Source organism: Sceloporus undulatus, chromosome 1 (genome assembly GCF_019175285.1).
Source record: "Sceloporus undulatus isolate JIND9_A2432 ecotype Alabama chromosome 1, SceUnd_v1.1, whole genome shotgun sequence".
In the NCBI taxonomy this organism is placed as follows: Eukaryota; Metazoa; Chordata; class Lepidosauria; order Squamata; family Phrynosomatidae; genus Sceloporus; species Sceloporus undulatus.
The window spans coordinates 189,362,543-189,376,871 of NC_056522.1; the positions used below are offsets into that span (position 1 = coordinate 189,362,543).

At 38.3% G+C, this 14,329-nt stretch overlaps 1 protein-coding gene across 1 annotated transcript in view; it reads right to left on the bottom strand.

The window, feature by feature from the left end:
- Positions 1-2,862: 2,862 nt before the first annotated feature.
- BMPR2 (bone morphogenetic protein receptor type 2) overlaps positions 2,863-14,329 on the bottom strand; it is a 156,888-nt gene continuing 145,421 nt past the window's right edge. Inside the window, exons 12-13 of the mRNA XM_042452629.1 lie at positions 12,786-14,068; positions 2,863-11,799 (exon numbers count right to left, since the gene is read on the bottom strand). Coding sequence (XP_042308563.1) covers positions 11,549-11,799; positions 12,786-14,068 — 1,534 coding nt within the window. The 3' untranslated portion in view covers positions 2,863-11,548. The remainder of the gene's footprint in view (positions 11,800-12,785; positions 14,069-14,329) is intronic.

Here is a 14,329-nt window from a genome sequence, read left to right on the forward strand (position 1 = left end):
TTAATGTACCAAATGTTAAAAACAAACAAACAAATATTGCCATTATTTACAGATAACAATCCAACAGAAAATGTGTGAAGAATTTTGATTTAAATCTATATTAAATCATACTAGTTTATCATAGTTTATATATCACCCATATCCCACTTCTGTTCCTTTTCTTTCCCGTTTCATATATCCAAACAAAATCTGGAAGCTACAGGCTTGTCATCTTATGATAAAAGACAACTAAACAAAGCTCTTTTTGCATGCTTAGTGCATTAAATATATTCAACGGTGGGAAATTTTGAAGGTTTTCCCTTGGAGATAATATTCAGTATCCTGTGGATCAACAGAACTGTGATAATCATCTATTTCAAATATGAAAGCTTCAGCTCCTAATTTAGTTATCAGTGTTTAAGCCAACTTTGCTTGTTCAAAGAATTATTTGATAACAAACACAAACTAGGAAGCATTTCCTGATCTCCCTTTCTTCTAACAAAAAACAGCATAGGTTCTGAAAAGCTGTCCATTGCACCCACTCTAAAGTAATGGTATAATTACCAGGATAGTTTAGAATGTATCACTGATTTAAAACGAGTGGAGAGTTTGAAATAAGATCTGCATCATTTCTAAGGAACAATTAGGTCCAAAACACACTGCAGAAATAATCCACTTTGAGACTGCATTAACTGCCTTGCATCAATGCTAGAGAATTCTGGAAACTGTAATTTTGTGAGACATTTAGCCTTCTCTGTCGGAGAGCTCTGGTGCCACAATAAACTACAGTTCTCAGGATTCTCTAGCATTGAGCCAGGGCAGTTAAAGAAGTCTCAAATTGGATTATTTCTGCAATGTGTTTTGGACCTTCTTTTACTCCCGAAGAATCATTTTAGTCATCTACTATGTTTTCAGAAGTATAAGCATTTTAATATCAGGGATCACAATAACAACAACAAAAACATTTCTTTATAATGCCCTTTCCACCGACAGGCAAAACATCAAACATATACAATCAAAGACAGAGACAATAAAACATAACACTATAAATATACACAGAATCTCCAACATCCCACCAGCCACTACCCACCCCAGCAACCTCAGGTACAACTCAGGGGCTTAATTTGGCGAATCAAAGAGGAAGGCCTTCAACCCTTTAAGAAAATGGGTGAGATCCTGCTCCAGCCAGATGTCCAAAGGAAGACTGTTCTACAGATGTGGAGTCAGATCTTGAAAGGCTTGCAGCCTTGACAGAGCTTTGTGCATCAGTGGAACAAACAATAACCCTTTTCCTGCAATAGATCTTAAATTCCTAGACGGTGCATCCCATAGTCGTTGAGCTGTCAGGTACTGGGAGAGATTAGAGCACAGAATCCTAAATACAAGACCCACAAGTTTAAAATGGGCCCTGGCCTGAACTGGCAGCCAATTAAAGACTCTATGGAGTGAAGAAACATGTGAATGTTTGGGGAGATTGCAGACAACCCAGATGGCTCTTTTTTGAGTTAAAGCCAGAGGAATAAGCGAACAAGAAGGCAAATCTGCTAGTAGCCTACTGTACTAATCCAGGTGTGATATAACCAAAGCCTGGACAAGCAGATGGGGCAGTCTGAATGGTCAAGAGCCTATGAATTGTATGGATGTTCAAAAGAGGGAATTACACACCCTTGCTGTTGCCTCAATAAGGGGTATAGAGACAAGCCATCATCCAGCAGGACTTGGAAGCCGGAAAAGGAGCCATGCTGTAGACATGTAAACACAGTGGAGTGAATGACATAGAGGGGCTGCTGGATGGTCAGGCTGAAACACTAAGATCTCAGTTTTTTTTCCATATTCAGCTTAAGACAGTGAGTGCTCACCCAACAATAAATGCTCAACAAGCAGTGCATCACAGACCTCCACATAAAGGCCTCTGGAAAATCTATGTGTCTTCTGCATAAATATGATACTGAAAACCCAAATCTGAAATTTAAAAAAATCCAAGAGGGAGGGTATATAATGAACAAAGAAGAAGACCCAAGACTGAGCTTTGTGGCACCCTTAAAGTTACATGAACGCTTTTGACATAGATACCCAAAATGAAACAGAGGTGGAACAATCAGCAAAATAATACAGTAATAATAATAATAATAATAATGCCAACTGTAATAGTAAAAACTGTTGTTCTTCTAAACAACAATTTTTGTACTGCACCATTTAATTTTACAGTAACAGCCTTGCAAACAAATCCATTATTAGCCTACTCAGAATTTAATAAGCTGCCTACTCACATGTAGTGGTGGTCACTAATAGGACACAGCTTGTGTGAAAGACACTCCCTTTCAATTTAGAAAAAGCTTTTCACCTGATCGTCTAGAGGCAATTCTTAGTTACCACAAGCCTCCAAGTGAGCACTATTTATAAGTCTGATTTATAGCATGTAACCACAACTGAAAGTACTGACAGATGTTCAGTATGGGTGATATATAGAAACCTGCATGTGGCCACATCCTCTTCCAATATAGCAGCCTGTACTGGCCAACATTATACTGGCAATAATAATAATAATATAGGGCCTAAATACTCCAAAGGTGCCAGATCATGTTTGATCTTGGAAACTAAGCAGAGTCAACCCTGGTTAGTACTTAGGTGGGAAACCTCTAAGGAATACCAGGGGTCGTAGGCTATATTTCAGAGCAAGGAACTGGCAAAATCATTTCTGAGGATCCCTTGCCCAAGGAAACCCTATGAAATTCATGGGGTCACCATAAGTCGACAGGCAACTTGAAGGCACATATACACACACATAATCAAAAATATCTACTTGTATCTTATTTTCATTCCACATATTGAATACCAGACACTGACATCTACTGGTCAAAACACAGTTACTTACAAACAGCATACTTTCATGAAGGTGATTTTTATTAAATGGATTAATGCATCATTTTACAGCAAGCCTTTCCCCCCCTGCCCTCCCCTCCCCAAACCGAAAGAATATTTTTTCAATGTTGTGATCCAACGTCTTTGTATCAATACAGTCTTTTTTATATATGTTCATTTATAACAAAGCATTTTGTTACAAGTATTCATAGAAAACTCTTGAAGTGGCTTTCAACAATGTCAGGTTTCATAGTGGCATCCACAGATGATTTTTAAAAAAGCAGTACATTTCATTCATAGTCACTCTGTTCTGCAATACACAACTTAAACAGCATAGCAAGATATTGGGCAGCTTATACAAAAGTAGTAAAACTGATCACTTATAAATTCAGGATTTCAGCAGTAAAGAGAGAGAGGCTACAATAACAAAATGACTAGCTATCAAGATAATGCTAAGACTAGCATTTGAGGGCTCCTTTAACCCCTTTCAAATCTTACTGTGGATATGACTGCAGTGTAACTTAGTGTTTTTCCAGTTAGAGAATAATACACATAGCTTCATATCTATGAATATTACCTAGTGTTTGGCCACCATCCCTATATCTCTCTGAGGAGATGAAGGCAACCCCATCAAATGATGTGTTTCAACTCTACATGTCTGTCAGTAAAAGCTTTCAACCTTACATGCACATCAATACAACACACACCCTCCGGTCTGAAAAAGAAAATATGAAATACAGTCCAATATTGTATAAGCAATACAAACTAAAAGAACACCAAGAGAAGAATGGAATACTAATTTCCTTAATTTGTTTATCAGCTTCTTTTACAATTTATATTTGATCCTCCCTGCCATTTTCAAACTCCAAGTGCTATGCATACCAAGAATATAGCTGCAAGAACACCGTTAAGAATGCACCATTAACAGTATCATAGTACAGGGCATTGGAACAAAACTTAGGTCGTTGTGGTTGTAAAAGACCCAAGATTTCAGGTTACCAAATCTGAATCAAGTGCTTTTAAACAATCTAGAAAATACTGTTGCACCAAAGATAAAGGGAGATAAAAAGGAAAACTAGACACTTCATTTCTGACCTTGTATTCAGCTCTGTTCTTAGATTTGAGTCTACTGGATGTGATTAAGTATTTTATATGATGAATTTTATTTTATTTTTCATTAGCTTTTTTGCAGTCTCATAGCTTCTCTACTGCACAGAAGCTCCCAGAGTTTCATGCAAATATATATGTTACTTTAAAGGTATCATAGGACTCTTTGCTGTTTTGCTCCAGTTTAACCATTTATAAAGCAGCTTTGTAGATGGAACGTCAAAGCACTCTTTTAACATATGGATCAGCACAGTGCTGAAGGCTGTGTCTAAATTCGATATTCAAATGTTTTGAAGGTACACTGTATTACTCAAGACTACATAGATATCATATTATTTATCACTGCCATCTATTATGTCCCCAAAGTTCAAATTTTATGGAGCAAATCAGTATGGACAAATTGGTTAAAAAAGTCACTTTTAACCAGTGTGAGCATGATTTTTTTTAAAAGGGGGATGTGGGCTATTTAGTACCTGTATTAATTTGGTACAGTATTTCTGGTCAAAAATGTATACAATTAAAGTAAAATATATGAGGTAAGTATGTTCCAAACCATGGGTGAATATGGCTGCTTGGAAAAGTGAGCATCTCTGCTCAAATGTTGCAAGAAGGTTGGAGAAGAAGCCCTGTTTGTTCTAACATTGAAAATGCTTGCTGTCACTTTGACCTCCCTGGGGAAGCCGGTTTCTTGCTCTAAAAGCTGGGGAAAACTGGAGGTGGAGGTAGGCACTGTGCCAGTCCTAGTGGAGTGGCTTTCCCTGAAGTGGGTTTGCAATTACCAGGGGACACTGGGGAGAAAGGTGTTTCTCTTGGGGGCCTTCTGAAGGGCTATAGCTAGGCCTTTAGGAGCCTTGGGGCAGAAAGTAGGGCTCAGTAGGGTGGAGCGTTCGTACGCTCCCAAGTTCTACTGCGTGCCATGGGCATCATCTTAGTGCACCGCTGTTTGTGGCCCCCCTTTGGCTGGTGCCCTGGTTGCCCCAGCCTAGCTATGGGACTGGCCCTCTGGAGCATCTGCTGTGTCCACTGCTTCCACCATCTTTTTCATGGCCTTCAGGGTGAGGAAAGGGTATGCAGAAGGTACTCTTATGAGCCCTCAAGCTTTTTGCAAGTGTGCAAACTGGACACTTGCCAAAGATTTACATTTGCAGCTGCTTTCGCTAGTCACACTCAGAAAGTTCAGCCTGTTTTAGGTTAAGAGTAAGGATGCTTGTGCATCACTGTGAAAAATGGGAAAAGCTAGATCCAGATGATTTTCCACGAGAAAGTACTTCTTTTCCCCGAGCTCACAGAGCCACTGGAATTCAGTGAGCTTTCTGCAGTACTGAGTGCTGAGAAGAGCTGTTGGAAAAAGGCCTATGGCATCCTATGATCTTTAATAGCCCAGGCTGCATTAGAGATGGAACGGACTCCCCAGTCTAGTGACTCCAGGTACTTTTCCTTTTTAAAAAAGTGCTCCCCCCAATAAAAAGGTTGCAAAGGATAATAGGATATGCAGGGAATGCATAACTCTGTTGCGAAGGCAACTTTCTCTCTCAAAACTGGTTCCTTAAAGTATTTCTTTCAGAACAAGAAAAGGGAAAAAAAGGGAGGGGGGTCCTGGAAGGAAGGGAGGGAGGAGAAAAGCAAGTGAAGTTATTTGGTATGGATTATTGAGTCAGCTATGGTTCAGAATTAACCTGAAGGTCAAGTCAGAAGCATTAAGTCACTAATGAAAGAAATAAAAATGGCTAAGCCAGTAATTGTAAAGGCTTTGCATTTCCTACTGAAACTATTCTATCATACAATATGTCTCAAAAGATTGCAATAGAGTCTAGAGGCATGTGTTATCTGAGGGAAAACACATTAAATACATAAATAATTTAATCACAAGAAACTATTCTTCATTCTATGGTCTGATGGAATAGGATTTTAATGTTATAATACAGTGGGCCCTCCACATTCGCGGGGGTTAGAGACACAGGACCTCTGTAACAGTAGAAAAGGCATGAATATTTCTAGCCTCTTGAACCTTAACTCAGTCTATACTCTTAACTCAATAGCTAAGGAACATGAAAAAGGGCTGCTTTTATCCCGCCATCACAGGGCATGCTGGTTCTTGTAGTCCCATATATGGATGGAGAACAGGAAAGAACCTGAAGCAGGGTAACCAACACTAGGTGGGACTCCCGGGGTGGAATGGAAAGAATGGTTACTCAGTGTCATTTTATGAATTTATGACTTACTAAACATATTAATGTTTTCTTTACATTTTCTAGTTTATGCACACTGACTGCAATTTCTCTCAACAGGCCACAAAACTTAAAAAAACCCCTCACACTATTTAATTATTGAACGCAAACTCAAAAATGATCAAATCCACAGAAGTTAAACCTGTGAAAGTTGAGGTTTGGCTGTTATATTTATATTAAAGTAGTTTATCAGGGATAATAATATAGAAAAATACAATAAAAAGAGCAGCCCATAGCAGTACAGCCAGTGTGAAAGAACTAACTAGTATGATGCTGTGAAGAATAGGTGGTGGACAGTTTCATTCACAGACATGAACACACCATTTTGAGAAACCTTGCTGGTACTGTATCAGAATAAGTATGTAGGTCAGTAACTTTTCCAGTTGTTCACACAAAGAAATTCTGAACTGTTGTACTGCTGAATAGATTTTTCTATATTCAAATGAGATAAAAACAATATGAATTGCTGCCTTGGTTAAATCTTACATGAAATCCGTATTTTCTACACTGGTTCTCCATGAACACTTGAATACCATATTGTCATTTAAAAAAATTTTTTTTTGGCTTACTTATAGGACTTGAGCATAATTACAGGAGTGAAATTGCTTAATGCATGCATTATTTCTCTTCCCCTCAATTTCTGTATGAGCAAATTATTTCTGGGGTTTATGGGTGTAGAATTAAAGGGGAAAATTGCTATTAGAAAAATAAATCTTCCTTGACTTGCTTTGTAATGGAACACTGACACCAAGCTAGCATCCATTTTTAGAGATTTTTGTTCTTACAAAATGGTAAAAGGACACATGGTCTGACAAAATACTGTCTCACTCCAAACGTTACCTCTCTCTAAAAATGCTATTTTATTGACACAATACTATCAGTACTTTTAAGGAAAACACCAGAGATTTTTTTTGACAATTCTGCGAGGATTATTGAAGGGAAATATGGTGTCGTTTCCACAACACATACAGGGATGACCTAAGTCGTCATGACCATTTAAACTTTGTACACTGAAATATGCAGATATAATACACTAGTGAAATCACAATTAAACCACACCGTTATTTTCAGATCTTGAGGAACAGAATGATATCAGAAGTCTAAAATACAGCTGAGCCAAAATTTCTCACACAGTTTTGTTTGTTCAAACACCTATTCTTTTGATTTCTTGAATAAATGTTTTCCACATTTTTGCTAATTTTTTTTGGGGTTGTAGAAATTCCAGTAGAAATCCCAATAAGGTGATATCTAGCTTTTTGACAGGAACTGTGACTGAGCCAACATAAAAGTATCTAACTCAAGGAAGTTCCTGGCCCAAAATGGAGCTCAAGTGGTAAATGTTCTGTACCTCTCCAATCCTTTTTAATACTTGGGATATAGAAAGGGAAGTGGCCTGGCTAAGTCTGGCTGGTAGTCATGTTATTTTGGGCTAGCTTGGTTTACTGTGCAGTAGTTCAGCAGAATTTTCTGAAGTGTCCCTTTAGATCTCAGGTAGGGACCCTGTGCTATGTCAGAGACTGCTGAACTACAATTTCTCTAATCCTTGGCTGTCTAAGGTTAATGGGAGTTAAGGGTCCAAAATATCTGGAAGTCACACTTTCCTTATCCCTGCTTTAAAACATATATGCACATCCCATGACTCATCTATGGTCCTTGGAGGCCTCCAAAGTACAATTTGAGATTATGCCATGGCAATGTCCAGTCACTGAAGTTGGGTCTCCTTGATGTAAAGCCCATTCCCTCAAGATATCTGGCAGATTAAAAAGAGCACAATTGTGGAAGTTCAAAGTTCACTGGAGGTGCCAAATAGTTTTACACAGCTAAATATTCCATTCAAACCTACCCTAACACAAAATCAGAACAATGTGTAGAAGGGCCATAAAACCCAACAAACATACATTGAAAGAACATAAGCCAAAAGTCTTTAAAGAGCTGGCAGCCTAGTCTTAGCCAGACACCTCCACAGGGATACTTAACAACTGTAGGGCGTTGAGAACTGATGCCCACTGAATACTCATTATCAGGCCATAATGGGGAGAGGTTATCAATTTTTCGTGACAAACTCAGCTAAAAATTTCAAAAATTTATAAATTCACCATAGGTTTGTTTCCCCACTTCTCTTTCACGCTGAATCAAAGTAAGAAAAAAAAAGGGGAGGGGATCAAAACAAAGCAAAAAGGAAGTGGGCACTGGAGGTTCAATCATGTAGGTTTTCCAGAGGCAGCACTACCTTTCAAACTGCACCAAAGTCCTGATGAATAGCAAAAGGAGGGTGAGAAACAATTTGAAATTAGTTGCAAGGAGTTCTACGCAACCGACAGGCTGAACTTTTATCACTATATGGAAGGCTCAACGTGATTTTATTCATTTTTTAAAAAAAATGTCTGTGATGAAGAAAGAAAGTGTTAATTAAAATATGACATTTTTGTTCATTTTGAAATTTTCGGTGAAATAATATTGTTTTTGATGTGTATATTTCAATGTTTCCATATGCACCAGACACTGTGGTAAAATAATTATGGATTAGCTCCTAGTGAACAGACAAATAAAAACAACCAGTCCAAAAAGAGTGGGATGAAGGTTTGATGAAAACTACATGAGGATCATCTGTCATGTGAACTACTGACACTAGCTAAATGTTGCTACTGATACTGATGTGAATAGGAAAGTGGAAAAAAAATTTTTTTTTAATGGGCTATGAGAGTGATGAAGATGGGAGCATTTTTTACACATACTGGTCGAGCAACCCTAAACTAGAATTGCAAAAACCTCCAAAACACAAAACCTTTTGCCACCAGCCACCCACTTCCATTTTGGAGGCAGTAGCTGTGGCATTTCTGCTTGTTCATCTCTCAGAGCCTCAGTCTCCCTCCAACCTCACATCTCATACACAACACGAGTAGTGAACAAGCATGAGGCTGGGGAGAGATGCAAAGATCTGTGAAGTGACAGATTTGCGCTGAGCACTATGCTTAAATTCCTGCCATTTCACAGATCTTCAGTCTCTATCCTGCCACATCTCTCTTCAGCCTGCATCTTTTGCATCAATCTCCTACTGCGTCTTTCTCCAGCTGTGTTTCGCTCTCCAGCATTGTACATACACTACATACTATGCTAATTGTGTTGTGTACTGTGTATTATGTATATACAAATCCTTAAAAGTACAAAATACGAAACACCCATTTTGGATAACGGGTACTCAACCTGTATATCACGTAAATGATTATCTTTTTTGACGGAAAGCCTTAAATATTAATATCATAATGAATTCTAGATGTTATCCCAATTTATGTTTTTTATCTTGAAGATTATTTTAATCTCTTTTGAACCAAGTTAAATGACTTTTGTTAGCTAACAAACCAGCTTACATAGGCATAATAAAAGAGAAAAAAATTGGTTTAGTGTTCTGTAACTGGATGTCTATCATGGCCCCAAGGACAGGGTTCAAGACCTGAATATAGAAGGATGTTGGTAAGAACAAATTAACAATATAAACAGTCCAGCAGACATCTGAAAAACATAGCTGAAAATCTTACAGAAAGTAGGACGGATATATGCTGCAGCGATTTTATTGTGTGGACTAAATAATTGTTAGGTCAGTCCTGGTTCATGATAATACAAAACTAAATATTTTATTCAGAACCATATCATACTAAATGCTATTTAGCTTATATAGATATAGATATATATTGGTAATGTTACTAAAGCCTGAACAACAACTGAGACAAAAGGGCTTAGTTTCATGCTGGGACAAGGGCCAGTAAGCAAATATTTACTATCTTCTGTCTAGGCAGATGTCCCTACTGACTTTTAAAATGGCATTTAATTGGCCAGACATTTTAATAGCCATGCACAAATATGTAATGTTACATATATTCTGAACTCTTCCTTGGGGGGGGGGGATACTTGATATGTTGTCATGATAAGCAGCAGTAGTGTTTGAAGGGGAGCAATAATGCAAAGGGGATGGGGGGAGTCTAAAGTAACTGAATCCATTTCATTATTTTCTAAAACAGCAAATTACATATAGGCAATCTGATGCAAGACTGATCTCAACCATTTGGGCAGTGAAAATAACAGAGCCATAGAAATTACCACATTACTGTCAAACAATCATGTCCATGCTTTTGCTTCTCTATTTAAAACCTGTCTTTGCAACCTAGCTACAATAAGTTTTTCACACAACATATCAAGATTATGTAAAAATGTACTTTTCAATATGCACTGAAAGCATTCATTAAGGAAAAACATGTACATAAATACTAACTATAATTGTCAAATTTGTATAAAAGATAAAATGAAAATGATAGGCAGCTCGGGTCAGTTTCCACACACAAACAGTTTCACTTCTCTCAGGCATCCTGGTTTTGTAAAAGATATACCATAGGATATATCCAAGGTACAGGTTTCTTGGCCGATAACAATTCAATGGGAGGCATGGTTATTAAGAATCAAGCTAACTGTGAAGATAATTACTCCCACTGGTTGTATAAATTGACAACTTGACTCCTTACATTTTGTTCAACATTTTCTTCCTTAAGAGTTTTCCAAACCTGCAACATTTACTATGAATTTTTTTTTTTTTTTTTTTTTTACAATTTATTAACTTGGAAGGATGAAAGAAAAAGGTTTGTTCTTTTTGTTTTAAGCCTTTTCAAGGCTGGGAAAAGCATGCATCAACTGTGATCTCAAAGCACACATACTGATACGAGCAGCTGCTTCAAAGCTGATTATGCTGTGCAGAATTCACAGTCGGAAACCATTGGTTGCCCAACTGTTAAGATTTTTTAAAAGTAATTCTAAAAGGGAGAATGTGTAGTAGGGTTGGAAACACAAAGCATACTGTGAACTACAGACTATTGCACATTTCAACATAACACAAGTGAAAAATAGGGAGTTCAAAAGATAATACACTCTGACATACAGAAACATACAAATGGACTTGTGCACAGAACTCAAAACATGAACAGCAGACACCACTGTTGCCAACTGGCTTATGTGTTTAGTGACCTTCAAAACTGGTCCAAACTGATTATCAGCAATACATTTTTTTCTTTTTGTTTTTTAAAAAAAATATTTTGAGACCACAGCCATTTAATACACATATATAATTCTGTGGTCAAGGACAGACAGATGTAATTTTGCAATACTAAATAAAAAGTGCAAAAATGTTAAAAAAATAAGAACAAAATTAAAATTATGGAAGCATAAGCTAAAAATTGTCTGCATAGCTGAAATCTATTTAAAGCAAGTCCTTGGTAAGGGATGCTGACAGAAGAAAGCAGTTTCATGTATTTCATTTTAAAAAAATGTCTTCTGCATGTTTGCTTAACAGAATGCAAAAATGTCATTTTTGTCAGCTTTCAAACAATTCACAGACAGTTCACTCCTGCATCCTTAGACACCATAGTTGTGGCAGTACCTCCTTCGACAAGGTAAACAGCTGTGCTGGATTTAGAACTAACCACCCTATCACCACCATTGTTGTTGACCTCGCAGTCCAGTGGTTCTGTAGAGATGACCCATGTGGAAGGGCGCCACCGCTTAAGGGAATATGGTGTTTTCACACGTTTCTTGATCTTTTCTCCTGAGCCAGGTTTGCCATCAAGGGATGACTCACTCACTAAAAAAGGAAGAAGACAAAAAAAGGGTCATGAGGCAGAGTACAAGGTGTTGGTTATAACCTTTAAAGCTCTTCATGGCTTGGGCCCAACTTACTTATGGTATCGCCTTCTCCTATACAATCTGCCCAGCACACTGATGTCCTCTAGTAAAAATCTACTGCAGCCAGCAAAAACTAGGCTAGCAGCTGTTACCCAGAGGATCTTCTCTTTTGCCGCTCCTAATTTATGGAATAGTCTGCTGGAGGAGATGTGACATATTGTCAGTCTTGACTGCTTTAAAAAGGCGGTCAAGACGTATCTCTTCTGGCAGGCTTTCCCAAACCAGCCTCTCAGTGGCCTCCCATCAATTGCCCCCTCAATTGTTCCTGCTTGTTTTTATAATTAAAATGTATTTTTATTATGGATGGATTTATGGGTTATGATGTTTTACTGTATTTTAATGTTATTTTATTATTGGTAGCTGCTTCGATCTGCTTGGAGAGGTGGGAGATAAATACATTTATTATTATTATTATTATTATTATTATTATTATTATCATCTGTTAAATAGAGTTACAAAATCTTTTAGTTAAAAACTAAAAGACTCTTTTTAAAATTCAACTAGAAAAACATTGACTCAGGGAAATTTACCATGCCACTTTTTAAAAAGAGTCAACTAGTGCCAGTCATTGGCATGTTTAAGGAAGAAAGCTGTACATTTCTAAGAAGACGATAAAAGTTACTTCTGAGTTGTTCGGGTATGAATGGAACTTCTTCAGAGAAATGTTCAATGCCTCTTCATATATTATTTTTGACACTACAGTAACAGGAAGGTCATATGTAAAAATATGGAGTTTAAGGAGTGCATTTAGTGGGAAAGAACAGAGGTAGTTTAAGTGGGATAACTAGGGCAAATGATAATTCGACTATTTCTCACCCAAGTTAACATGATTAATTTCTAAGAACATTTTGTCAACACATTCTTTTAAATCTCACCAGTACTCACACTGCATACTACAGCTGTCCAAAATATTTGTGGCTGATAGATCCAGTGAGTTAGGCCTCTGTGCTCTTTTAGTGTGGGTTTGTTGAGAATTTGGTGCCGTCCTCAAATGGCTGAGAGTAGAGACACCTTGTTCTGGACATGGATTGCTGTTGTTGTTGTTGTTGGCATTTGTTCGGCCATTATCCAGTGAACGTTCTCTCCTATCAACCAGACGTTCCAGAACGCCCTCATCATGGCTCACTTGCTGCTCCCTTCTTAATAAGGGTTCATGCTCATCAGGGCTTGAGTTAATATTCAGACGACTGTCCTCTCCACTGAATTGGTTCTGCAGCATTTCCTGGGCCCTGTGTGCTCCTGAGCTGGTAGACTGGCCAGATGGCACTGTACCATTGACATACTGGGTTGGCACAGCATGAGAGTTAACTGTATGGCTCCTTCCTGCCACTTCATTTGTGGTAACAGTTACCACATGAGGTTCTGCAGCATTGATAGTGTTCATCTTGGCAACTCCAGTTTCAACTTGCTTCAAGTTTGATTTGTGCTTCCCTCCAAATTTCAGTCGAGGCTCCTTTGTGGAGTTTTTGGTGTTTAAGGGTAGGGTGGTAGGCCTCTTTGGGAGATTCTGTTGCTTAGGAAGAGGATAGACCTGAGCAGGCTGTACATCTGGGATTAGACAGGCTTGACCATTTGCAGTTTGGGCGAAGTCCTGTTGCCCTGTTGCTTCTACTGCCAGTTTTATCAGTGGGTATAGTAAGCTGGAGCTGGTGCTGCTGAGTGGATCTGGTGCACTGAACTGCTTAAGGGAATGCTCCATAAGGTTCTCATCAGAGCTTTCTTTTAAATTCTTATCCACTTCCTTTGGATCCAATTTATTGGTCTCCAAGTCCTCCTCGGTTAGCTGTAGACAAACAGGAGTTGGTCCAAGTGACTGGACACCATTTGCAGCACTGATGTTTGTTTCACCTGAGTAGGGCATCTCGGATATGGTGGTCATGCCAGTGCTTGGAGTGAGGCCTGTTGTGTTGGTGGTGGCTGTGTTGGTTGACAAGCTTGTGACACTCGTCTCAGGACTAGGAATACGGGCTTGTGCTTGCTGCCGCTCATAGTTAATTGAGTTTCTGTTCTTCTCCCCAAGTGTCAGTGGTGTGCTTGATAATGAAAGTTCAGAGGAAATATTCTTCACTATGCTATCGTTGTGGTGAACTGAATCCTCAATATAAGATGAAGAAGAATAATCTTGATAAGGTCTGATCTTTGGCACACGCCTATGGTGTGACAAGTTTCTTAAAAGGAAAAAAACAGAAAGCTATTAGGACAATGTAAGGTACCAATTTCTTTCATCACATACAGTTGAACCTCCACATCTGTGGTTTTGACTTTTGAGGATTTGATTATTCATGGATTTGATATGTTCTCTACAGGAATCTCTAGATCCTCCAGTGGAACTTTATGGTCAACCTTTGCCAAAATGATGCTGGAGGATCTAGAGATTCCAAGAGAGAACACTTCTCTATGCATTTGTAAGTCCTCCAGTGCAATTCTAT